Source organism: Hetaerina americana, unplaced genomic scaffold, assembly GCF_022747635.1.
Source record: "Hetaerina americana unplaced genomic scaffold, ioHetAmer1.1.p SCAF_12, whole genome shotgun sequence".
Taxonomy (NCBI): domain Eukaryota; kingdom Metazoa; phylum Arthropoda; class Insecta; order Odonata; family Calopterygidae; genus Hetaerina; species Hetaerina americana.
Genome location: NW_027286292.1, coordinates 27517675 through 27543034, shown reverse-complemented (window position 1 = coordinate 27543034; position 25360 = coordinate 27517675). Strand labels below are relative to the sequence as shown.

Genomic DNA, 25360 nt, shown 5'->3' with positions numbered 1-25360 from the left:
TTCAATGGCAAATGAGAATTTGATTGTTTTGCTGTAAATTTGGTATTCCTTTCTTGTTCTTAAAATGAGTTGCATTTCAAACGGTGTAGCAAAGAATGGTGCACATACGAACGGACAAATTAAAATGTGAATGTGCTCTCTGCTGAGCTCAGCAAGTATGCCTCAAATGAAAATCTAGACATTTAAACAATATTTTTTATTTAGAAAAAAATTAATTATCCACAATGTATAATATTAATAAAATATGACCAAATAAAAAACTTTATATATAATATAACAACATTAATAGTGCAACAAATAATATATTGCTTCCATAAACAGGAGCTTAAAAACATAACAATAATGGAAAACCAATACCTTCTTCAAGACAATATGCAAAACTTAGAAAAACGTGAATCACACTTGAAAAACAATATAAACCATTTCAACAAGTCATTCTATTGTAAAGTCATATAATATTGTCAAGTGTTGATTAATTATTGTCAACCCCTTAATTAATTAGTCATTCTTAATTGATTTTTTGATTGCAAATAAAAGTAACTGGTACACAAAATAAAATTAATGCAAATAATAATATAATTGAAACCCAATCACTGGTGATAACTTGGAGGAAAGGCGCCCGATATTTTATTTAGAAATTAAAATCTAACAAATCCTATGTATGTACATGCATATACACACACATCGATATATGTATGTATATATATTTATACATATATATAAATATATATATACACATATGTGTTCATATATACACAGACATACATTTATTCCAAAATGGAGACCATTTTTCAACATAAGTGACATTACCATCAAAGTGTAAAAATATATACGAGTGTCCTTTTCTCATTCATCATTATTTTCCTCGATTATTTAATATGTACTAAATGTTGTTGCTGCTAGTATATGTATGTATGCATATACATATATAAAATTGTCACCCACATATCTGCACAACAGATAACATATTATGACATGATAAGAAATAGGCCCAGTTAGAGACTTGATTGTCCAGAATGAAAGTGAAATAATTATCCTAGAAGAGCAGCTCACTCAACCAACTCTTGATTAAAAAAAATGTAAACAAAACATATTACATCATTGATTTTTTCGTTATAATTCATCAATACAATATAAATGCTACCCCATGTGTAAATATTATGTCTGGCACACTTTTGGAGATATAAATGTTCATCAAACCCATAGGATATTCAATTAAGGTATGACGTATACTGCATGCTAAGTTGACAATAACTTTTCTGCATACGTTTATAATGAAACTTCTTAACCTGCACATCATTTCTAAAACCATATTGAGTGCTTTGCAACGTAATGCTTGTCTATATAGATTGCGATAAATAAATAAATAAACCCGGATATGAAGCTAGGAAGTAAGAATGGCTATGATCATCATATTTTAGTGCCCACTATCTGTGATGTCTAATTGGAGGAATGTATGTAGAATGTATGTTATGTTTTTATGGGTGAAGTACATACAATATGTTCATATATACCTTTGCAGTTTAGCCACAATGTTTTTCAGAATACCCAGATTAATTGAATGTCTGTTGTATACATTACAGGAAACATATTATACTTCGATCTAAAAATGTTTCCTGGGATATTTGTTCCTCCACAATAGATATCATGGTCACATGGGAGGCTTGGAAATGTAAAAACAACCTAACAGCATATGGTTAGGTTCCAGCTCTTATATATTTTGCTTTGAATCTGATTCTGATTATACAGCACTGCACCAACCCAAATGTATGCATATGCTTGAAATAACTTGACTGCCATCAATGTGATTTCTTCTGGTCTGGATGATCAAATAATTAAATTCGCAATATGAAAGAAATTACCTTTCTCCCCATCAAGAGCAGGCAAGCCTGTCACAATTACTAAATAATAACATGAAAGAGATGAAACAAATCCAAATTATGCTCTTATATATTTTGCTTTGAATCTGATTCTGATTATACAGCACTGCACCAACCCAAATGTATGCATATGCTTGAAATAACTTGACTGCCATCAATGTGACTTCTTCTGGTCTGGATGATCAAATAATTAAATTCGCAATATGAAAGAAATTACCTTTCTCCCCATCAAGAGCAGGCAAGCCTGTCACAATTACTAAATAATAACATGAAAGAGATGAAACAAATCCAAATTATTTTTTGAAATAAATTTTCTTAGTATCCCTACCTACAGAACAAGGCTTAAAGCTAGGAAGAGAAATAAGATGATCCTCTCTAATATGGATATGCCATGAAAGAATTAACACAGAACATGGTTAGCCAATATTAGATTTGATTACCTGCCCGCTATCCAATTACTAATTTGATCACTCCATTTTACATAAGAGTAAAATTTCAGGTATTCAGGAAGATATTTAATCCCTTCATCCAGGGATACATGGGGTCATATAACCTGATATATTAAGTGGGGTCAAATTGTCCATAAAGACAAAAATCATCCATGAAATATTACCAGAATATAGACCCAGCAGCAAAAGAATTTAATTTAAAAATTGGCCCAGGTAATTAGGTATAAATATTAATTTTAAAATGCTTTAATATTCTTCTAGGAAGTATTTTTTATATTTCAGTAACTTTTTCAGCGTAAAAACAATGTTTTCATGGTTATACTAAAACAAATTCCAAATGCTACCAAAAAAACCAATTGATTTCAGGGTCTAGTAAGCATAAAAACCTGGTGACTAGTTCCAAATAAAATTAGGGCCGATGTATAAGGTAAAGAAAAGCATGCAACTGGATTTTCCTTCAGTATCATACTAATATGAACTGGTTTTCCATAAATGGAAAACATAATTTGTCACTAAAAGATCTTGAATGTAATGTAAACACAAAATACCAATGAATTATGGATCTCACGCAAAAATAACAATGCCTGAAAAATTGCAAGTGCAATAATAATAATAAAAAGGCAAGACTTCATCATTCAAACGATAGATGGACAAATTAAAAAATACACACACAAATACCAATTACCGGCTTAAATAAGAAGAGGATAAATTATTTGGTCTTAAAAAGGTCATAAGTGTGTATAAAAAAAGAGAACCAATACAAACAATTGCAATGATATACACCAACAAATTGAGATGATATACAGTAAAATTCCTCAGTCTTTTCATAGGAGACAGAGGGATGAAAGAATAAGGAGTAGAAATTGTACATTGAGGGAAATTATTATGAAGCAACTTGACACACACAGGCAGTAAAAAAGGCTAAAAATGCTGATATCCTTGCAGAAAAGCCCTCCTTTAAAATTTAGATACTTCAGATATTATCCTTAAATCTACTTTTTCCAGTCTATTCTCATTAAAAATCTAAAAGGGGCTAATCTAAGTAAACTCCTGCGAGTACACAGGCACCAGCAGGACGGAATCTATGAGAATGGGAATTGGGAGAGGATTAGGGAAAAAAGATAAATGAAGCTTCCTAACTATTGCTACCCGCCCTTTTGCTGTCAACTACTTTTAGAAGTAGACCAATTCCTTCTGGCTAATCCTCTTGGTACGTTAAAATGGCTGGGCTTCATTTTGCAAATCTTGAATTTTGAGAGGACCAAAATTTTATCGGGGGCATGGTTCCCCTTTGCCCCCCTCTGCCAGTGCAGGTCTAGCCAGTAACTTTTTAGAGATCTTCTCAGATGAATTTAACAGAAAATTTTCTTAAGATTATTACATTGAATCTTGTTCCAGCAACACATTATGGTTTGAAGTCATCAGTGCTTTTATCAAAATATGCAGTGAATTTTCTTTAACTGAACAAATGCCACAAGGATATTATTGGGCCTAAGACAGATGGAGGCCAGTTTTTCAATATTTTCTCAACTTTGCCACACTCAAACTTTGGATTTGTAAGTTATTTTTCTTAAAGTCCCCTACTGTTCAAGGCCAATGTTGAAAAAAATTTATCTTCCAACGTCAGTTGAAAAAAATTTATCTTCCAATAAACATTTTCCTTTCTCAACTGTTACTAATCTTGGGAATTATGAGAAGGCAGCCACTATGTGTAAACTTTCATAGTGATAATATTTAATTCTCCCACATTATTGATTATGTATTAAGGTACATATAAAAACTCCATTACCTTTCCTAAAAAGAATTTAGGTAAATGGTAACCCTGCAGGTAGTACAAAATGGCAAAGTAAAAAGATCAGTAGGGCCATTAAGGAATCAATCACCTTGACATACTTCATATTATTGGAATGGAGATAACTCATGGAAGAATATCTAATTAATATGTTTTCAGTCTACACAGAAATGTATTCAAATGATATCATTCTACAAACTTCATATTTTGGAAAGACAAATAACAAAGAAAAATCATACATTACAAAGATTGCTGAACTGTTTTTTTTTAATGCTAGTGAATCAAAGTACTGTCACTGAATTAAAAAATATATTTTTTTATGTAGTCATACTTACTCTTCCGTATTCAATGCTAAAATTTAATATTGTTATAAAAAGTTTATTGCTTGAAATTTTCCATAAAAATTATACCATCCAATCATATTATTTTCCATTGAACATTGCAAATTTGTATTACCTAATCATAATGAAATTAAAAAATTTACATGTTTAAACCATGGGATAAAATTATTATGTGATGCTGAGGAAGGTCTCGGAGCATGGAGTCTATGGCTTCAATGGAAATAAGACATCAATGCCATGGGCATTAAAGTAAATTGTCATTGCAGCTGGAAAACACCAGCCCATATAAATTCTTCATGATCATGAATATTCTTGTATTATACAATTGTGGTGGCTTGGCATTAATCGAGGAAGGCAAAAAGCACATCAATTTCACCAATTCTGAAGGCAAATAATTAACATTTTTTGGCAACAAAAATTACCCATTTCAACTACAGCATTTCTTAAGGTGATGATCCTCGAAAAGAAATGATAATTTGCCCTACATTAACAATGGTAAAACAAATGATTCGTTGCATTTCGAAAAATTACAATAATGTATAAAACAAATAAAAATAAGTAAACCATAATTTTCATGACTAATTGAATGTATTTATACAACAATACTGAATGTATGCTGAGAAAAAAACCCTTTTCACCATAATAATACGCATTTCATACAAGAATAATCTGAATAGTAAAAATATAATTTCTATACTTTACAATAAAGCAGTAAAAACTGCAATAGTCATCTAAAATGCTCCAAACACTGCATGAAATTTCTAAAATATGCTCTAGCACTAATATAGAAAGAAATTAGGGTAGGTTATTTGTCAATTTTAGGAACAATCTTGAAGGAGCAAAGATATTACACAGAGGGAGTAAAGGAATGCATAAATGAATAACAGCACTCAGTAATCTATGAATCTAAAAAACTTGAACATCATTACTGGTTAACTGAAATTCAGATACATACATAATTCAGTTTCAAGAATTGGTACAAAACTCTCCCTCAAACCAAAGCATATTCATACCGATTGAGCAATTCCTGACTGGTACATTTGAAGAACAAGCATGTCATTCTGCATGGGATGAGATGAAATCAATAAATACATGATACAATGAAAGTTATTTCAGTCATTAAGAATAATTACTGGATGGATTTCGGGTTGTTAAGATTTAAGCAACATTTTCATAAAACTGATTGATTTTGTGCAGCATTGCTTCACCAGCATACATCACTATACTCAATTTTCATACCTGCAGCAGCACTATTACAGTTTTCACATTATTTTTTACACTATTATTATCTTTGGAACCGAGGAGCTGACCCAAGTCATCCAGGAGACATGGACAACTTGGCATTTGACTTAGCAGGGACCAACAAGGATGCAGAAGATGTCGTGTAGCCTCTTGAAAGCTCAGTTGCTCTCAGACCTCCACCCTGTTCACTTCATGAATTTGCATGGTATGCTGACAAACCTTAATTCACTTGATTTTCCCTAGTGTTATTTCTGATTTTTGATTGATCTATTTTCCCATTTTACATGCTTCCATCATCTCATCTCTGGATTTCCCTCTCTTCTTTTCCAATTACCTTTCTTCTTTCTTGTCCACTTCTCACCTTTACTGACCTGTCACCAGCACTATTCATTTTATCCTCTCCTAATGAGAATTTTTTGAGGGCTTGCCTATTGTCTATAAAAAATTAAAAAACTAATGGAGATGCCATGACAGTTGCTTGAATGAAGTCACTCAATACAAAATACAGAAATATCTTAGTTTAAATATCATTTGCCTTGACTGGGGACATTCATCATAACATCTTGATCCCTTTAAAGCGTGAAAAATTCACAAGCTAAGAGGATGATTTGGTAGCTTAATTGGTTGAAACGCTTGGCTGGAAATAAAATTCTGGTCAAGGTGATCGATTTTTAAACTCAATTTTTTAACATTTTGATCACTGGAAAATGAGAAAATTTGTGACAGAGAGCAGTTTTGCATGAATTTGAAGTCAATTTAACCAGTTTATCACAAGGAACTATATTTTTCCTAATTGCTGTTTAACGAGATTTTTGAAATATCCACTTATGATTCATTGACTACATTTCTTGGCAACAATTTCAGAGCGTAAAAATCATTCGCCTTGAAAGGTTAATGATTTTTACCCTCTGAAATTGTTGCTTTGAAATGCATATTAGTGGATGACTCCGTTAAAAGTTACTGTTGCGGCATCTCCCGCAGTTTCTTGGAATTTAACATTTCTTTGGATAATATACCCCTGACAAACCATTTTAATTTCAAATAGGTCACTTCCATGAAAATAATAGCAATCAAGGCCATTAGTGACAATGGTGTTGGCTTCCTGATCATTGGTGACTTCATATAAGCCATAGGGTTGCTTCCTCAAGACGTACGTGGAATGTTACAAAGTTAATAATCAAGTGGTATTCTTCAAAACCACACGCATCCAAAATACAACATATGTTAACATTGATTTTAATATATCTATCATAAAAACATGCCTGTTTCCTAACAGCAGGACTGCCTAATCTATTCCAAGCACTCATTAAAGGGCCAGTCCTGAAGAAATTTTAAAAAGAAAATAACAGCAACCAAGATTACAACAACTCATATGCTACATGCCTTGCTGAGATTTTAACAAATGACAACTGAGTTTAGAGTTAACTCTTGAGGATTACAGAATGCATTTTAAATCTGCATGATGAATGACACTGTAGCAATGCTTAATTGGAAGAACGAAAATGTTGCTTTAAGCACATCACAGAACAATTATTGCACAAGGTGGTTAAAGGCATAATACTATAATTTCATCCCAGTGTCAAGTCCAAGTAACTGTCCCATAATTTCATATGTAGAAAATGAAACAGCTGTCATAGGTATTGCTCTCAAATAATTGATAGACATTCCTCTGTAGAGGCCTTTAACAACACCATCTTCTTTGTAGATTAGCATCAGTGTTTGAAGCATACCAGTGCTACCCAAAAATAAAGAAGGAACAATTTCAAATTAATATTCTCATGGAATATTAGAAAGAAAACAATATATTTAAGTAAAATTAATAAATATCCAAAAACCAAAAAATATTTCCATTTTCAGCTAAATGCTTGATAAATATTTGATTCAAGAACTTTTTTGAGACCACCAAATGAAGAATTCCATACAATGAGGTGAGTCAGCCTCAACCCAAAAAATTTTTTTGCACTTCCTCCATCAGCGGGGCTTATTTCTGTAAGGATGTTAAACCACCCTTATCATATGAATTTCAATTGAGTCACCATGTACTAAAAAGTATACACCAGGTTAGAGAGAGTGTGAATGTTTACAGATAACAATGCCCAAACTGCTACAACTGCAACCTGATAAGTTTTATAGTCAGCAAATCATGGGAATTGAATTAAAACTTAGTTGAAAAATCCTGAACTGGTGCGTTAGTCATTCCTTTGGTGTATCATATTCATTTTGGTGTGTCATAAACTCATAATTGACAAAGCTGACAGCAAAGATCAGCTAAAACAATCTCGTTATTCTGGGAAGTGTTGGGCAAAATGAAGGCATAGAAGGTATTTGAACCAAGAAGAAAAAGAACTGGCCAGGCTTACCATTAGTATCAAAATTTCTAATTTTTGGCCACTACAGCTGAGATTTTAAGGGAGGGATGGCAACTTCACACATTATTTACAAGTGAAAATATGAAATGGTGCTGAGCATGCTTAGTGTTTTGTAATACATTTTGCTCCTAAAGCTATCAGTTTTAAATGTCAACAATGTAAAAAATGCAATTGACGAAGTCAATGGGAAACCACCTCAATAATCTATACAAAAATGATGGATACTATAATGACAATGAGCTCTAGCAACTATGTGACCAAAGGCCAAATCATTTATGGAAAAAGGTATTTCAAACTTTCGTTAATATATATATTGAATTGTCAAAACATTTAATTGTTTTTATGGTTATGATGTTTCAAAAAATTTTCAGGTGCTGGGAAGAGAGAATAGCACAGATAAATGGCACATGGATATGAGGGTAAAAAGAAACTTAACATTTCCATAATAAAGATTTAATATTTCATGACCATGGTTTTGATGCTGATTATCATAATGAGGATGATCGCAAGCGCATCATCGAAACCATGGCCGTGAAATATTAAATCTTCCTTGTGGAAATGTTAAGTTTCTTTTTACCCTCATAATGAAAGAATTCCACAAAGTTAAACCTGAAACTGTTATGTAGGCACATGGATAATCGAAAGTTCACTCTATATACCATGAAACTTCATGAAGAATGGTAAATTGATGAACCTCTGGAAGTTTGCAGCTACTACTTCTAATACTGAACTAATATCTGAATCCAACAAAAACCAATTTAAACATTATAATTACCTCATGATTTCTTATACTCCTTGATAAATACAAAGTTTTCAATTATTTTCAAAATAGAATGACAATGGCTACACACATAGCAATTATTTAGAGCTGTCCATATCGCACAAAAACTTGTTTGATAATGTTTTATTTTATTTACTCCTTAGTTAATGAAAATTGAAATATATGGGTATTGTCAACTTCATCAAATTTATTATGCCATAGATTGCAAATTGCTTCATACATACACGGCTTGGGATCGAATGGAAATATTCAACAGGTCAGCAACTCTTTCCTAACCAACCTAATGATCAAATCTTCACATAAAGAAACAATGCCATGAACTCAACTACCAATTTCTGTTATTTGTAGTGCTGTATATGTACTACCACACACCTTAATAGTGGATTGCAGGGTGTTTACTACCTTGATCAAAAATTTCCCGGAATTTATTCAGAAAATTAAAAATACAAGTTTATTCATCTAAATCTATATTGTCCCCTTCAAAGTAATCCCCATCGACTGCAACACACTTATGCCAGCACTTGATCCAATCCTCGAAACATTTTTTATATTCGGTTTTCGGTATGTCCATCAGTGCTTCCTGCGATTTTTCCATTACTTCCTCTCGGCTGCTAAAACGCGTTCCCCGTAATGGTTTTTTAACTCGATTGAACAGAAAGAAGTCACAGGGAGCCAAATCAGGTGAATTCGGTGGCTGTTGGATGGTATTTGTTGCATTTTTCGTCAAAAAATTACGAATAATGATAGCACTGTGCGACGGTGCGTTATCATGGTGCAAAATCCACGAGTTTTCTGCCCACATTTCTGGTCTCTTTCGGCGAATTGCTTCACGCAAACGTCTCATAACGCCCAAATAATACTCTTTGTTTACTGTCTGGCCTTCTGGCAAAAATTCATGATGCACTACACCGTTGTAATCCATGAAAACCGTCAGCATTGCCTTCTTTTTTGACTGAAAACGACGTGGTTTTTTTGGTCTCGGCTCATTTGGTGAACGCCATTCACTTGCCTGATGTCTGGATTGCGTGTCGTACTCATAAACCCACGTCTCGTCTCCAGTAATGATCCTTTTGATGAATGTGGGATCGGATTCAGCCTCGCAAATCATGTCTTTTGCGACGTCAACACGGTCTCTTTTTTGCATGAAATTGAGGTCTTTCGGCACCAACTTTGCTGCTACATGACGGAAACCCAAATCATTAACCACAATGTCTTGGGCGGATCCATAGGCAATGTTCAAGTCCTCCGCTATTTCTCTGATGGTTAATTTGCGGTTATTGACCAACATTTCTTTTACTTTATCAATTTTTTCACCGACTTTCGATGTCGATGGTCTGCCACTGCGTTCATCATCTTCGATTGACTCACGACCACTTCTGAACCGCTCGTGCCACTGGTAAACGACCGTTTTTTTAGAGAATCGTTGCCGAAACACTTTTCCAACATTTCCAACGTCCGTGCGCCACTAAATCCGTTTTTTACGCAAAATTTAATACAAGTTCGTTGTTGCAAATTTAAATCCATTTCTGAAATTGTAAAAAATCGCCAACACACACAGAGATAGATGTACTCTTGGCTACGTAACTTTTGCAAATGTCAAGTTATGACACTAAGATTTAAAGGGAATATCAACAACAGATGTACCAATTTAACAAAAAAAACAGAACTCAAATCGGAACGATGGGAGCGCCACATGGTGGTTATTCCGGGAAATTTTTGATCAAGGTAGTATGTTGATGTACAACATGCAGTTCAGGTTTGACCATTTGCAAATTAACCAATTCTACTTCATAATGGTTCAATTAAATCTGGAAGGCAGTTTTTTCATTTGAAACATCTGATCTTAAAATGGGCATGGGGAAACATTTCTTGCACTGTGCACCACATTATACCTCTTGGTCTCAAAACTGAGCTGAAATGTGTTTGCAAAACCCTACATGCAACACTGATGTGTAATATGACATCAAGATGATTTAATCATATATACCAATACTTAGTGATGGTTTTTAGCTTACTATAAATTCAATTATGGTTTCATCTGAGCAATCCCCAAGATCATTTCTTTTGAGATTAGAAGGAACCTTCAGTCCAGCAAATAATTAAGTAAATGACTCCAGGATATACATTCTGATGAAAAAAAATATGCTCAAGCTCCCCATGAACAGAAACACATAAGTCTCCTCCTAAAACTACCACAATCCAAGAAAGCTCCCTCATAAGCAAGAAGTTTAGATTATGGTGCTATTATGAGACACAACTGTCAAAGAAATCATTGAATGTAAGACTCACCCGAATCGTTGGGCCTCAGTTTTAGGCATCAGGGCTAATTGCATTCTTCTACGTGTTACATCCAGGGGATATGAGACACTTTGAGCTACTGCACCTGCCAAGCCGCCACACAACAACTTAGCTGGTAATATTAAAACAAGGCCACCTGAAAATGAACGTATTATTCTATGGTTAATACTAGATAGAGAATTAGATAGTTCTGCTCAATATCAAAAATTTACATAAGCATTCGATTATTTCAGCATCAGCCTATTTATGACGCAAACACAAATCTCACTTAATTATACAAAATTTCAATAGGAAGTTATACAAGAACACCGCAATTAAGGCTCACATATACTGAAGTCATAAGACAATACACTTGGAATTTGTCGCAAAAACTGGCTGAATAATGAATTTAAATCATTCCCCAAAGTAATAGCATCTTCCACCTCTGGTATTACACTTTTCACAGCTTTCTTCAAGCTTCAGAATTCTCATTATTGTATTGTGTGCTCTATCATTTAGAGTTAAAAATTAATTTTAATTGATAGCTCACATGGAGAGTAATGGAACGAATGCTCAATCAAGACCATGCATTTAAAAGTAAAATAAATGCTAATTTATCAAGGAAATAAAATATAATAGCCATTATAAGAGGGGCACTCGACTTGTAACCAGAGGTTGGTTTCCAAACTTAGTAAATCCAATCATGCATATTTAATGACCATACACTTTTCTTGCTCTATAATTTTCCCAGACATACAAGGTCTGTTCAAAAAGTATCACAACTTTTGTGTTTTTTTCAAAAATTATTTATTTATTCATGAATATCTATTTTGTCCCCGTCTAAGTAATCCCCATTAGATATTATACACTTGTGCCAAAGTTTTTTCCAATCCTCGAAGCACTTCAAAAAATCATTTTTTGTGATCTTGTTGAGCTCCTCCTTGGATGCAGTCTTTATCTCATCAATCACGGCGTTTCAGGAACAAGAAAAATTTACAGGGGGCCAGATCTGGTGACTACGGTGGCTGCGGAATCATTAATGTGTTATTTTTGGCCAAAAATTTGCTCACAAGCAACGATCTGTGAGCAGAGGCGTTGTCATGGTGCAAAAGTCAATTTTTGTTCATCCACAAATCCAGGCAGATGCGGATGGCTTTGCGTAAATTGTGCATAACTTGCGGGTAATATTCCTTTTTTACCATTCTACCGTGTGACAAGAACTCATGATGCACCATGCCCCCGTAATCGAAGAAATCTGTAAGCAAAACTTTCACATTCGACCGAACTTGGCGTTTTTTTTCGGTCTTGGCTCTTGCTGCAGCTTCCATTAAGATGATTGAGCTTTAGTTTCCATGTCATAACCATAAACCCATGATTTGCCACCAGTTATAACCCTCTGGAGCAAATTTGGGTCATCAAGGACAGAGTCCAATACCTCATTAGCAATGTTAATGCATTGCTGTTTTTGGTCGAAATTGAGCAATTTTGGCACGAATTTCGTGGTGACCCCTGCCATGCCAAATCATTGGTAAAAATCGAATGGCACAAGCCAATCGATATGTTTAGGTCCTCAGCAACTTCTCTAACGGTGATTCGACGATTGCCAATTCTTTTGTCTTGACTTCATCAATGTTTTCGTCTGTTGTTGACGTGCTCAGGCATCCGGCATGCTCTTCCCCATTCATCTCTTCTCGGCCCTCTGAGAATATTTTGTACCACTGATAAACGTTGCTTCGGTCCAAGGTAGCTTCTCCATATGCCACAGTCAACATTCGGAAATGTGTCCGCGCACTTAATTTTGTTTTTCACACAAAATTTGATACAGATTCTTTGATCCATTTTTTGGAACAGGCACAAATCGAAGACAAGCCAAAACACGTCCCAGCAAAACAGCTGTCAAAAATTAACGGAACATTCAAAATGGCCAAAATTTTTGGGATAAGTGAGAGACATAATTACCATACATAACGCCAAAAATTCGACAATGCCACATTGCAATTGCTTCTCATTTATCTATAAGAGAAGCAACCTTTCAACGTCTTAGAGAATACATACCTAAACATTGCATTTTTATTCTTGCCACACCCTTTGAAGCACATTCCTCCTTAACCTTGTCCTTGCTCAGAAGTAAACGCAAATTTTCAATGTCAAACAATTGTATCTGCATACTAGTGCAGCCACTTACATTTTATGCTCTTATGGCTGTCTCCTGGTGGATATTCCTTCGGGGGCATTTTTAAAACTACGCACAAAACAATATTAAACATTGAACAAAGAATCAGAAATAATATGTCTGAGCACAAGTTTGAAAGAATGTATGATCAATAGCGACACTAAGATGCTAGCAGAATGTGTGCTACACACTAACTTAAGAAGCAGGCAAGCAATCAGTCTGGTAATTTCCCTCTCCTTGTCACTTGTTATATAAAGTCACTCGTTCAGTGAGCCCTTTCTGAGCAAAATAATTTTGCTTATTACATGAATAACAAGTTATATGAGGTGTTCGTTAAGTGAGGTACAATTGTACATGTTTAGAAACATTTAACATATTTTCTTTGCCGGGCAGTGATGAGAACCCACTCAATTTGCACCTGGGACCAGCAGGTTAGCAACCCAGGGCTGTACCCTTTTCAGCAACGAAAGTGTTCTGAGGAAACACATTCACTTCATTAAAGTTCTTACCTGTGTTTTTGGAGCAGGGAGTGCAGGTAAAATGAGAAAGATACTTCATGCATAAATATTTGAGAGTTCCAAAGCAATAAAAAGATAGTCCAGCATATGGTATCATTCCACATATTGTAGGGGTAAATCCCCTATAGAGTGCACTAATTCCACCTTCCTGGAAAGACACAATAATAATCATTCTAAATATGCCATACTTTCACTGTATACCTACATTTCTAAGTATATCCCAATAATCTCTTTGATAGCTCACAATAAAACTGATGATTGAAATATATACAAGGACTGATGGAGGAATACTGATTCAAGAAGAAATGTATTTGTAAAATACTAATTCAATAACTAAGAAAAAAAATACAGCAGCTGTCAAGAAACCATGAAAAGTTAAGGTCATTACTGGAAAATTCCATGGTTGGCAAAAGAGTATGCAACAAACCACTATTTTGATATATTTATGCAGATGTCATCAAAATATTGTTTAGCTTCCAAAATTACTACGTTAATGAAAATTAAAATGGTTTTCCACCAACTCACAGCACACCAAATTGATACAACACCTGCGTCATAGTTGACAGTAGTTGACTAAGGGGAATAAAATGTGAATTATGAATAGCTGGGACATAGATTGAGAAGCTGAACAGTAAACAATTAGAAAGTATAGTCTTAAAGATAATAATTAAATAGGTATTCAACCACATCATAGTAAAGTAGTTTGCAAAAATAGAGTAGGAAAGGGATTCCTGCACATACATCAAAACCAACCCTTTACATTTTAAATACATATATATGGAACACAGTAACACCCCAACATATTGTAAATTACCTGCAATAAGTCAATAAGCAAATATGAGAGTTTAAGTCAATAATGTATCACTGCTGTGTCACAAGTTTGACTGGTAAATATTCATATGTCAGCATAAGCATCATGTTGTCATAATAAATGATGAGGTCCTCTGTCAGGAAAAGATGCAGTCTCCGAAGAATGTCGAGTTAAGATGAAAGAGTGAGACTAACAATGGAGAGGATAGTGTCTTAGGGTAGAATCAAAAATTCCACAATGTCTGAAATAGTCACCAACTAATTTGAACAGAACTTCATCAGTGGTGGTTCTTCATGGTTATGAAAATAGTATCACCTTCACAAAAAAGTGAAAATTCACCACACTCATTAAGGGGATGAATGCTATGCCAACAGCTATTGAATGATCCAGTGAAATCATTTTATAAACCTAATTAGAAAATAATTTCCACAATGAAATACCAAATACATATCTTGATTCTCATCAAACAACCAAATATTAGGTCTGCTAGACATGGCAAAACAAATAATGGAAGAATTACTCAATTTTAAATCTAGGTCCACATTATACCCTCAAAGGGCTTACGGAAGGTGCCACGACAATAATACTATGCATCAGATTTATACAAGGCATTTCCTCATACAGTGGTCAAGATTTTCGAGAGGCAACACTCTCCCATAATTCCATTTTTTAACAACTACTGTCCAACCCATTGTAGTATGGTGATAGAATTATTCCTTTATGTTACAAGTAAAATATTGTATGATTGAGAACACTGAAATTGGTTAAATCTAGCAGATTCTGGAATTCTTAAGAGGAACAAAAAAAGATTGTTTAGTAGTTGTTATTTACTGTATGTTCTTTTGAAGTGGCTCTTCATGGGCTCAGCAGGTTTTCATGCATTGCATTCAACCATTGAATTACTGATTCATACTTTGGTGAGGTGAGAAAAAGTATTTTTCTATCATATCAACATGGATGATTTATGGTACAGTTAATTGCAAATTAAAAAAATTAATCAACAAGAAATTTTAAGATGTAGTATTTTATGCAAGTTTTATGATGAAATATTTGTTTAGAACATAAAGAGAAACTAACACACAACCACAAATTAATTGAACAATTAACATTTCATTAAATCTAATCATTAACTCAACATAAACACTGACAAAAGAAAAAACATTTGATAGAGTTAAAAATTTTACACATAAGCTGATATGTGATCCTTTAGATTTTACAATGCATCAGTGTTTTACCATTAGTTAAAACATAATCATCCACAAGAAGTACATGCTCTGAACATTGGTACTTGAACTATTCAATATAATATTTAAATTTCCTTTAGCATTGTTAAGGTTAATATCTCTGATTTTAAACTCCCTTGACCAAGACATCCAGCTACACCATGATGATATGCCATTTAAGGTATTGGATCCCTCAATAAATAATCCTGAGCTCATATTACAAATTCCATAGATCATTGCTTAGCTATTTAAGAAATTGTTTTCAGTTTTCAAATCGATACCAATGAAAAATGAAATTAAATAGGCAAATAAAATTTTTGTGCATAAAGATAATAAAAAAAACTAAACCATAACAAATTTAATACTAAGTACACGGATTTCCAATGGCCAATGATTGTGATACGTTGAGAGATGTGCATGAGGGAAAGTTAAGGATTACAATATAAATGATAACTCAGGGTGCTTAAGTGCTCACGGGTGAATCCATTGACAATGCATGCCTGCAGGACCTCTTTTTCCCTCACCACCTGCCCTTACCTTCTCTTACACCACATCCCAACCCAGATGATCATCCTTTCTCTTGTACCACTTCAATAAGGTGAAAGCGACACCTATGTCTAGCTTTTCTCGCAGAAACCCGTGGTCAATAGAGTCTCCAGTGAGGAATCAAGCACTGTGAGTTACCATTCCCTTTTGGTCCCTACTTTTCCCTCATCCCACACCAAGTCCCACTTACATCACAGACGTTGGTCATCGACCCAGAAACCAGATATCATTCTCTTTCCGCCAAAAATTTAGCTACCATTCCTACACAAAAACATTACTTCCTTTCAACTGGGAAAATTTCAAACTAAATACGAAAATTTTATCCAGACACTAACCATTTCAGACATTCCATGAATAAGGACAAATAATTTCAAAAAGTAAAATTTAAACTATAAAACTATAATATTTGGAGTTACAACTGACATTTGGAAATTATGATTGACATCCTCACCTCCTTGTGAAAGTTCATCCACTTCCAACTGCCTTCAATTAATTAACATTTTTCAATAGCACTAAAATATTCCCAATTATTCAAACATAAATATACTGTCGGGTATCCAAAACCTTAAAATTTGGAATAATTCAAGATTTCAGAAGCATATTTTGTTATTTTAGAAGAATGTTTTATTTGTCTACTTAGTTCAAGTGCCTTGGACAGAAACCTAAATTAAAATGTAACCACAAATGAAACATATTGAAAATCACATTTTAAAATTTCAAAAGATAACTAACGTAGGAAAAGTACTTTTCCAAATTTTCAGAATTAATATGACGTAAATATACCATCTGTGAACAAAAGTGCACCTACAGCCTCCACCATTACTGACGAGTCTAGTACTTCTTAGTGCCAGTATGGATTGACAGACCACAGTGAGGTGAGGTTTCATGTCTGCTTGTGCCATGAGAGAGCAAATTGGAAGAAAATGCCATTCAGTGGGATTTGCAAATGGAGTGGAGTGGACAACTGAAAATAAGAAAGGAGAGAGGAAGGAAGATTGATGGTATTATTCAGAAATTGGTGGTATTGTATAGTTATATTTTTTCTTTTATGACTGGTGTACGTGGTCTGTTCGAAAAGTATCGCAACTTCTGAATTCCCGCGGGTTACGTATATTTGATTTTCGATTTTTTTGTGGCATTATGTTGGTACTTATGTCTCTCACTTATCCCAAAAATTTTGGCCATTTTGAATGTTCCGTTAATTTTTGACAGCTGTTTTGCTGGGACGTGTTTTGGCTTGTCTTCGATTTGTGCCTGTTCCAAAAAATGGATCAAAGAATCTGTATCAAATTTTGTGTGAAAAACAAAATTAAGTGCGCGGACACATTTCCGAATGTTGACTGTGGCATATGGAGAAGCTACCTTGGACCGAAGCAACGTTTATCAGTGGTACAAAATATTCTCAGAGGGCCGAGAAGAGATGAATGGGGAAGAGCATGCCGGATGCCTGAGCACGTCAACAACAGACGAAAACATTGATGAAGTCAAGACAAAAGAATTGGCAATCGTCGAATCACCGTTAGAGAAGTTGCTGAGGACCTAAACATATCGATTGGCTTGTGCCATTCGATTTTTACCAATGATTTGGCATGGCAGGGGTCACCACGAAATTCGTGCCAAAATTGCTCAATTTCGACCAAAAACAGCAATGCATTAACATTGCTAATGAGGTATTGGACTCTGTCCTTGATGACCCAAATTTGCTCCAGAGGGTTATAACTGGTGGCAAATCATGGGTTTATGGTTATGACATGGAAACTAAAGCTCAATCATCTTAATGGAAGCTGCAGCAAGAGCCAAGACCGAAAAAAAACGCCAAGTTCGGTCGAATGTGAAAGTTTTGCTTACAGATTTCTTCGATTACGGGGGCATGGTGCATCATGAGTTCTTGTCACACGGTAGAATGGTAAAAAAGGAATATTACCCGCAAGTTATGCACAATTTACGCAAAGCCATCCGCATCTGCCTGGATTTGTGGATGAACAAAAATTGACTTTTGCACCATGACAACGCCTCTGCTCACAGATCGTTGCTTGTGAGCAAATTTTTGGCCAAAAATAACACATTAATGATTCCGCAGCCACCGTAGTCACCAGATCTGGCCCCCAGTAAATTTTTCTTGTTCCTGAAACGCCGTGATTGATGAGATAAAGACTGCATCCAAGGAGGAGCTCAACAAGATCACAAAAAATGATTTTTTGAAGTGCTTCGAGGATTGGAAAAAACTTTGGCACAAGTGTATAATATCTAATGGGGATTACTTAGACGGGGACAAAATAGATATTCATGAATAAATAAATAATTTTTGAAAAAAACACAAAAGTTGTGATACTTTTTGAACAGACTTCGTACCATAGGAATTGAGATGACTGCCCTTATGCACCACAAAGCCTACAATACAAGAATCAGATATAACAATAATGGTGTTAAAAGAGCAGTGAGATACTTCAAACTGGTTTCAACCCAGACAAGACATTTAAAGATATATTTTTTTATCTGTGCATGCTTTTACTCTCCCGCAATTCAAAAAGTGATTCACTATAATTACCATACATAAAAATCAGTGAATTTTATTAATTATCACTTTATTTGTACTATATGTAAACTTTATCTCTGAAGAATTCATCAAATCTGTGTTTAACATGACAAATCAATGGAAATTACTTATATGAATGCATTTCATATAGGACCCATGAGTAAAGTGACCAAAGTATTAACAAAACCATAACAACAGTAAATGGGATATCCTGCACTAACATCATTATGATTGGTGCTTTTCTCCTTCATTTGAAAATTTTCCCTCACAGCAGAACTTACCACTCATTTTTAACTGAATAAGTTCAGAAAAAAAGACTATTTAAAAATATAATATTTCCTAGAGGGGTTCACACTCTAGAAATGAGAATATTAAATCATTCCTTTTCTTTTGGGTCAGGTGAATTATGGCCAATTGACCCATTGAGAAATCCATATTTTATGAAATTACTTCATACAGTACTTTGGTGGCAGGGAATAATACCTAGTCAAGTTTATTTCATGCAATGATGTTAATTCATAGGGTATTGCATGGAAAGAATCACTATGGGAGTGCAGTACAAAAGAAATAAAGAGGAACAAGGGATAACAATCATAATAATTTTAAATTAATAGAAAATTATGAATAAAAATTACCACTGAACATGGCAAAGCATCCCATCACTGCTTCTATCTCATCACTACATATCCCATTAACCTATTTAACAACCATTTAGTTGTGTAAGCACTTAACTGTACCTGAACATTCTGATCACTCAAACTGTTCAGCTGAATTTTTCAAACACACAAAAAAAACATGCGAGCATTTCCATAAATTGCATGAAATTTCATTCAGGAAAATCAGATGCAATAATTAGCTATGAGAGTGCAATGAAACTTATGAAGGGCTTAACCAAACTTCCCTCGCACAGTTCCAATTCTCAACCATCCCATGAAATTTAAGGCCCTTGCTATTTTTATCAACCATTTGGATTACTATTTATGTTTGACTTGACACTTGAAATGACACTTAAAAACAAATTTACATCAGAATGCCATTTGAAAATGAATAGGAGATAACTAAAACAAATCTTAACGCTGAAATTTATCACATTTGCATTTTGTATTACCTGTAATAAAATCAGGTACTCATTTTCACTATAACCCTATTCCAAAGTAGTACTGAAAGAAGAAAATATTATGTAGCAATGTTTTAATAAAGCATGTATTTTAAAGATAAAGGGACATTTGTACCAAATTGTACCAAATTTGTACCAAATTTTACTGGCAACATAATTCACATGATTTTACACTAATAGATTAAAGATAGGTCATTAAAAAATATTTCTAGTGATCTTTTCTGAAGTTAAAAAAAATAAACTCCATTTACTTCACCTACACACTTATAAACTAAAATACTGAAACAGCCTGGTTAGTGTTCTATCATTCTAGGCACATTGGTTTATCCTTGTCCATTCCTGTTCCATATTGCAAAATCTATACCACAATCATTCACTGCCATCGTCAAAACACCTTCAAACCCTACCTTTTCTTGCATCATAAACCACAGGGTAAATTATAATTTTTAGGATTATCTAATGTAACTTCTGGCTGATAGTTGGGATGAAAAAAAGTTCAAAAACTATGATCTCAAATTTTTGTCATTTTATGTTTTCAATTGCCCTTGCATGAATTATCATAAGCCCATTTAATATTTTTGTACCCCACTTATAATATTCAAGCCATTTACAAAGAGGAAATGTCTAAAACATGGATAGCACTTTAAAGAATACTCTAAAATTGGAGTTAATTTATTTGGCAGTTAATTAAAACCATTTAATTAACATATGTGGGTCGTTCAATAAACCCAAATCCATTGCATGCTTTCATTTTCATAGCCAACTGAAGCAACACTTTTTTATTTATTTAGAAGACTTAACACCAAAAGAGAACAAAGACAAGTTGGATGAAGGTCAAGGAACATCTGCTCTTGTGTTTAAGACTGTTTAGAATAGAGTAAATAAGTTTAAACAAGGCTGCACACCCTCAAATGATGAATAACTGATTAGAATGATGAGTCACCGCCATTACTCTTCATACTCTGAGGAAAGTGGCTAGGACCACCAAAATATTGAGTAAATCTTGAGTGGCTTAAAAAAATGTTATTAATCTTTTTTAAAATATTTTTTACACCGTCTTAATAGTCCATGCTAATTGATGCATGATGTAGCATCAATAATCAAAAAACACATTACCGAAATATGCATTAAATATGGTCTTGATATAAATGCATACAAGGTCTGTCCCAAAAGTAGTATCACTTATTTTTTCATGGATAGAAAAATGGATGGGTGACAGTTTTTCAGGCTGGGTTCGAGGGAGGAGTCTCAGAAAGGGCTGGTGGCTACTGGCCATTGGCTCCCAGCCTTTCTGAGTGCTAATCGTTTGTTAGAAAAACCTCATAATGTAGCTTTGTTATGCTCCATCGTGAACTCATTATGGGAACAGCACTACCACATCAAATTTTGCCTAAAAATGGGCAAAACCTGGAAAGAGACTCGTGACATACTCAAGGCAGCTGATGGTGATAACAACTTGAGTAGATCTGGTGTTTTTGAGTGGCACAAATTGTTTCAAGAGGGCAGAAAAAAATGTTGAAAATGCCTAATGTTTAGGATGCCCTTCAACCTCAAAAAGTGGCAAAAATCTTGCAAGACTGAAGGCTTTGTAGAAGAGGTATCGCAGATTAAGTGTTCCCATAGCTTTCAATGAACTTGGCATCCCTAAAGTGATGTACATCGACTTTTGACCAAAAACATGGTCAAGAGAAAAGAGTGCCCATGATTGCCCTAGGACTAATTAAAGGAAACTTGCGCCTGGATCTGCCAAGAGCTTCTCAACTATGTGAAGGAGGATCCAAAATTTTTAGACAATGCCCCTCTAGACTTCTTCCTCTTCCCCCACCTCAAATCTACGCTGAAAGGTCAACACCACGGCTGAATAGAACCATTACAACAGTCCATGACAAGGGAGCTTAGCAGCTTTCCAGATGCCACCTTCCAGAAGGCATATAAGGCCTGAAAAATCTGCTGGCAGTGGTGTCTGGACGCACAAGGGTGTTACTTAGAAGACTTTCGAGTGAATATATCAATTTAGCTATAAATTTTTTAATCAACTCACGTCTTTCTCTTTTTAGGACAGACCTTGTATTCCTACCCCTTCCTTGTTTGCTTAACTTACTCCCTTCTATCACAGAAGGTAGAGACCTTTGTGACCTTCCTGTAGTGTTCAGGTACATATTTTGGAGATTTAAACATACATTCACAAGGCATGCTCATTTATTCATTATGCATACACAGATGGTTACAGGCAACTTAAGAATAGGTTCATTGATGCTGCTAACCACTTTAAAGAACTACTGGATTACCTGATTATAAGACAATCCCCAATTTGAATCAACCCCCAAAAATCACAATCATACTGTAGAAAATACACTTTTTGAAGAAATTGTGCTGAAGCATTTCAGGGATGCATGAGCAACCTAAAATATATTATTCATTGAATTATTTTAATGGTAACTTGAGAAATAGTGGTTAACTATGAGAATGCAAGTTAGTTTGTAAACAAATTTTACTTTCTACAGTCAAAACTTAACCCAAAACTTGTAGGAGTCAGTGAATGATATCTGCCCATTTGTTACCGACCAAATATTGCAGTGGATAGCCCTACAATGCACAAGACTTCAATGAGGCTCTGAAGCCACAGTCTACAGGAACTGATTTTAACAGAAGCAATTCAGGAGCACAAAAGATCACGTCTCGGAAACATAAAACATGACATGGGAGTGTTTTCCTGTTCCCTCTCAGATGATTAACAGTTCATGGCAGGCCAGGTTCTTTGGGTTAATGAAAGTTTACTATATTTGTCAAATCATCTGTTTAAATATCATCAGAATTAAAACAGGTTAGCATTGAATTTGATCATAAAATCATTAATTAACCAGTTTAATGAATAAACTAAATTTTAAGGGTGTGATGAAATATATAAACCACAAGTTATGAAAAATTAATAGTATCTTCTTGAACATTATTGAAAAATAATGCGGAATTTCATTATTTGTGATACAGGGCATAACCCTTCAAAATTAAAAGAATATTTCCTGAGCTAGAAATTTGGATGATTTTTTTGATTATGACTTGGAAAAAAATGAAATTTATCAAGGCAAATTATTTATTGGCTATTACAAAATCATAACAGCAGCCATATGCAATCCTGTATTTACCAAGCAGCAGCTGTAAAATCAGTAACAATTTTAATCAAGACTATATTATAAAATACTGAATGACTAATACAAGCAATCCAAATTAAAACTTTGCATATTGGGACAAGCATCAATTTATTTACATGAATAAAATCAACAGAAACCAGTCTTGGTTCCCCACTGTACCACCATGTTAAAGTTAATACAATAAGGATCATACATTCACCAATGATACACAAAAGAGCCAATATATTTAAAGTCACTGTAGACACTATCTGAGTATGTGGTACTAATTGGAAACAAAAGCTGACTCAGGCACAAAAGATGCCATGAGTGATTACACATCTATCTCAGTGTTAACCATTCTTGATATATGGGCTATAATATGCAGCCTTACGGAAGTAAAAGAAGCAATGGACTTCATTAAATAATATTGTGCTCTGAAGCATTATTTGCCCTATGCACCAAGAAAACCAGGGCTCTGCTACTTGACCCAATCAAATCCCTTTACAGAAGGGAAAATATAACCCCAATATCATGAGTGTGAGTCTCCCATGAGTGAGAGTCATTTCCTGTTGAAATATGATAAATACCAGGTTTTACAAAAAGACTGAACCGAAGACCTCACAATCACAAAGATGCAACATACAAAATTCTTCATTGTATCAAGAATATTTTGATCAGATGGGAATGCGAAACAAAGAATGGTGGCAGTAGTAGACGTAGTTTTTAAGGGAGGCGGCTGACAGCAGACGTTATTTGCGCCATTAGGAATGGACAGGAAAGGAAGGGTAAGTAGAAACCCAGCATCAGCATTAGCTTACTCTTAACACAAGGCGCCAAGGGGTCTGCAGCTTCACGTCCCTTCCGACGGACGTCATACTCACTTAAAGTACCCTCAACAAATCACCTCAAGTAGAAATCGGGATACCACTGAAAAATATGCTGCTGCCGGGATTTGAACCCGGGTCCTCTAGGTGGGAAGGCAGTACGTTAGCAACTGCACCATCTCGATCCCCGTGGAGAATAGTAGTATGCCAGAACTTAAAAGATGTGCCATTCCCATTTATGTTATCCCAAAATTCAACAAAAAATAAGAACTTTTGAATTAAAAGTCATGAAGAGATAGTAAATTAGTTTTGGCATATTGTAACTTTATACGTCATTTGTCCAATTGAAAATTTTCCCTGAACCCCATAGTCATTAAATAGAATTCAGAATGTAAAATAGAGTCAAATTAGTAGCTTTGCATACCTCTAATAATTACTTACAACACTGTCTACAAAATTCGTCCATCAATTAACTGTATATATTATTTTAGATCTCAAATTGAGTTCTGTATTTGTGTTAAGTTTTATTTAGGAATTGAAAAACTTTTTATTGATTACTTAGGAAATTGGCTTATGCACAAATACACCAAAGAAGTGAGTCAATCAAATGTGGAGACAAAAGTGGCAGCACGACCACATGGTCACTATTGATGACTTTTTCTCAATTAACCTCTCTACTCCCCAAAAAAAACTTATCCCCTGCTCATTACCATTACTGTGAAACATCCCTCATTATCTCTGACCAGCATCCAGGCAACATCCAATTCCATAAGCCAAGTTTTAGCCAGCACTAGCAAACTGATCGAGACAGATGGTGCTAATGTCTTTCAGGTTATACTATATCACAAAATCCACTGCTTATGGGCCTGATTTGGAATATTTTGAGAACAATAGCCAACCTAGAGTAATGAGTCCTTAGTCCCTTTCAAAGTGCTTCCCTTGGGACCTCACACTATTATCCCGGCATCATTTCAACTTTTCAAAACAATCGGCAAAGTCCTTTTTTCGAATGATCATCAGTTGCCTCATCAAAAATCCAAATGCAAAGAATCACATTCACCAAAAACATTGTTATTTGTCCACAAATCAAATTATAAAAATGGATGTAAGACATTAATAAAAGAAAAAGATAAGATAGTAAATTAAAAAGTAAGATAAGTAAGATTCCATCCAAATTTCAAAGAAACTGCGGGAGATGCTGCAACAGTATTTCAACAATTTCAGAGTATAGGAGGACGCCTCGATAACTAAACTGGCTAAAGCATTTGACCGGACATTGAGGGATCCGGGTTTGAATCCCGTTCAAGGTGAATGATTTTTACAATCTGAAATTGTTGCATTCAATCCCTTCAG

General features: G+C 34.6%; 1 protein-coding gene across 1 annotated transcript in view; it reads right to left on the bottom strand.

Moving 5' to 3' along the window:
• Positions 1–260: 260 nt before the first annotated feature.
• The window catches only part of LOC139685744 (solute carrier family 25 member 16-like), a 31539-nt gene continuing 6439 nt past the window's right edge, over positions 261–25360 (bottom strand). The window contains exons 5-7 of the mRNA XM_071582810.1: positions 13814–13970; positions 11144–11288; positions 261–7439 (exon numbers count right to left, since the gene is read on the bottom strand). Of these exons, the coding sequence (XP_071438911.1) occupies positions 7265–7439; positions 11144–11288; positions 13814–13970 (477 nt within the window). The 3' untranslated portion in view covers positions 261–7264. The remainder of the gene's footprint in view (positions 7440–11143; positions 11289–13813; positions 13971–25360) is intronic.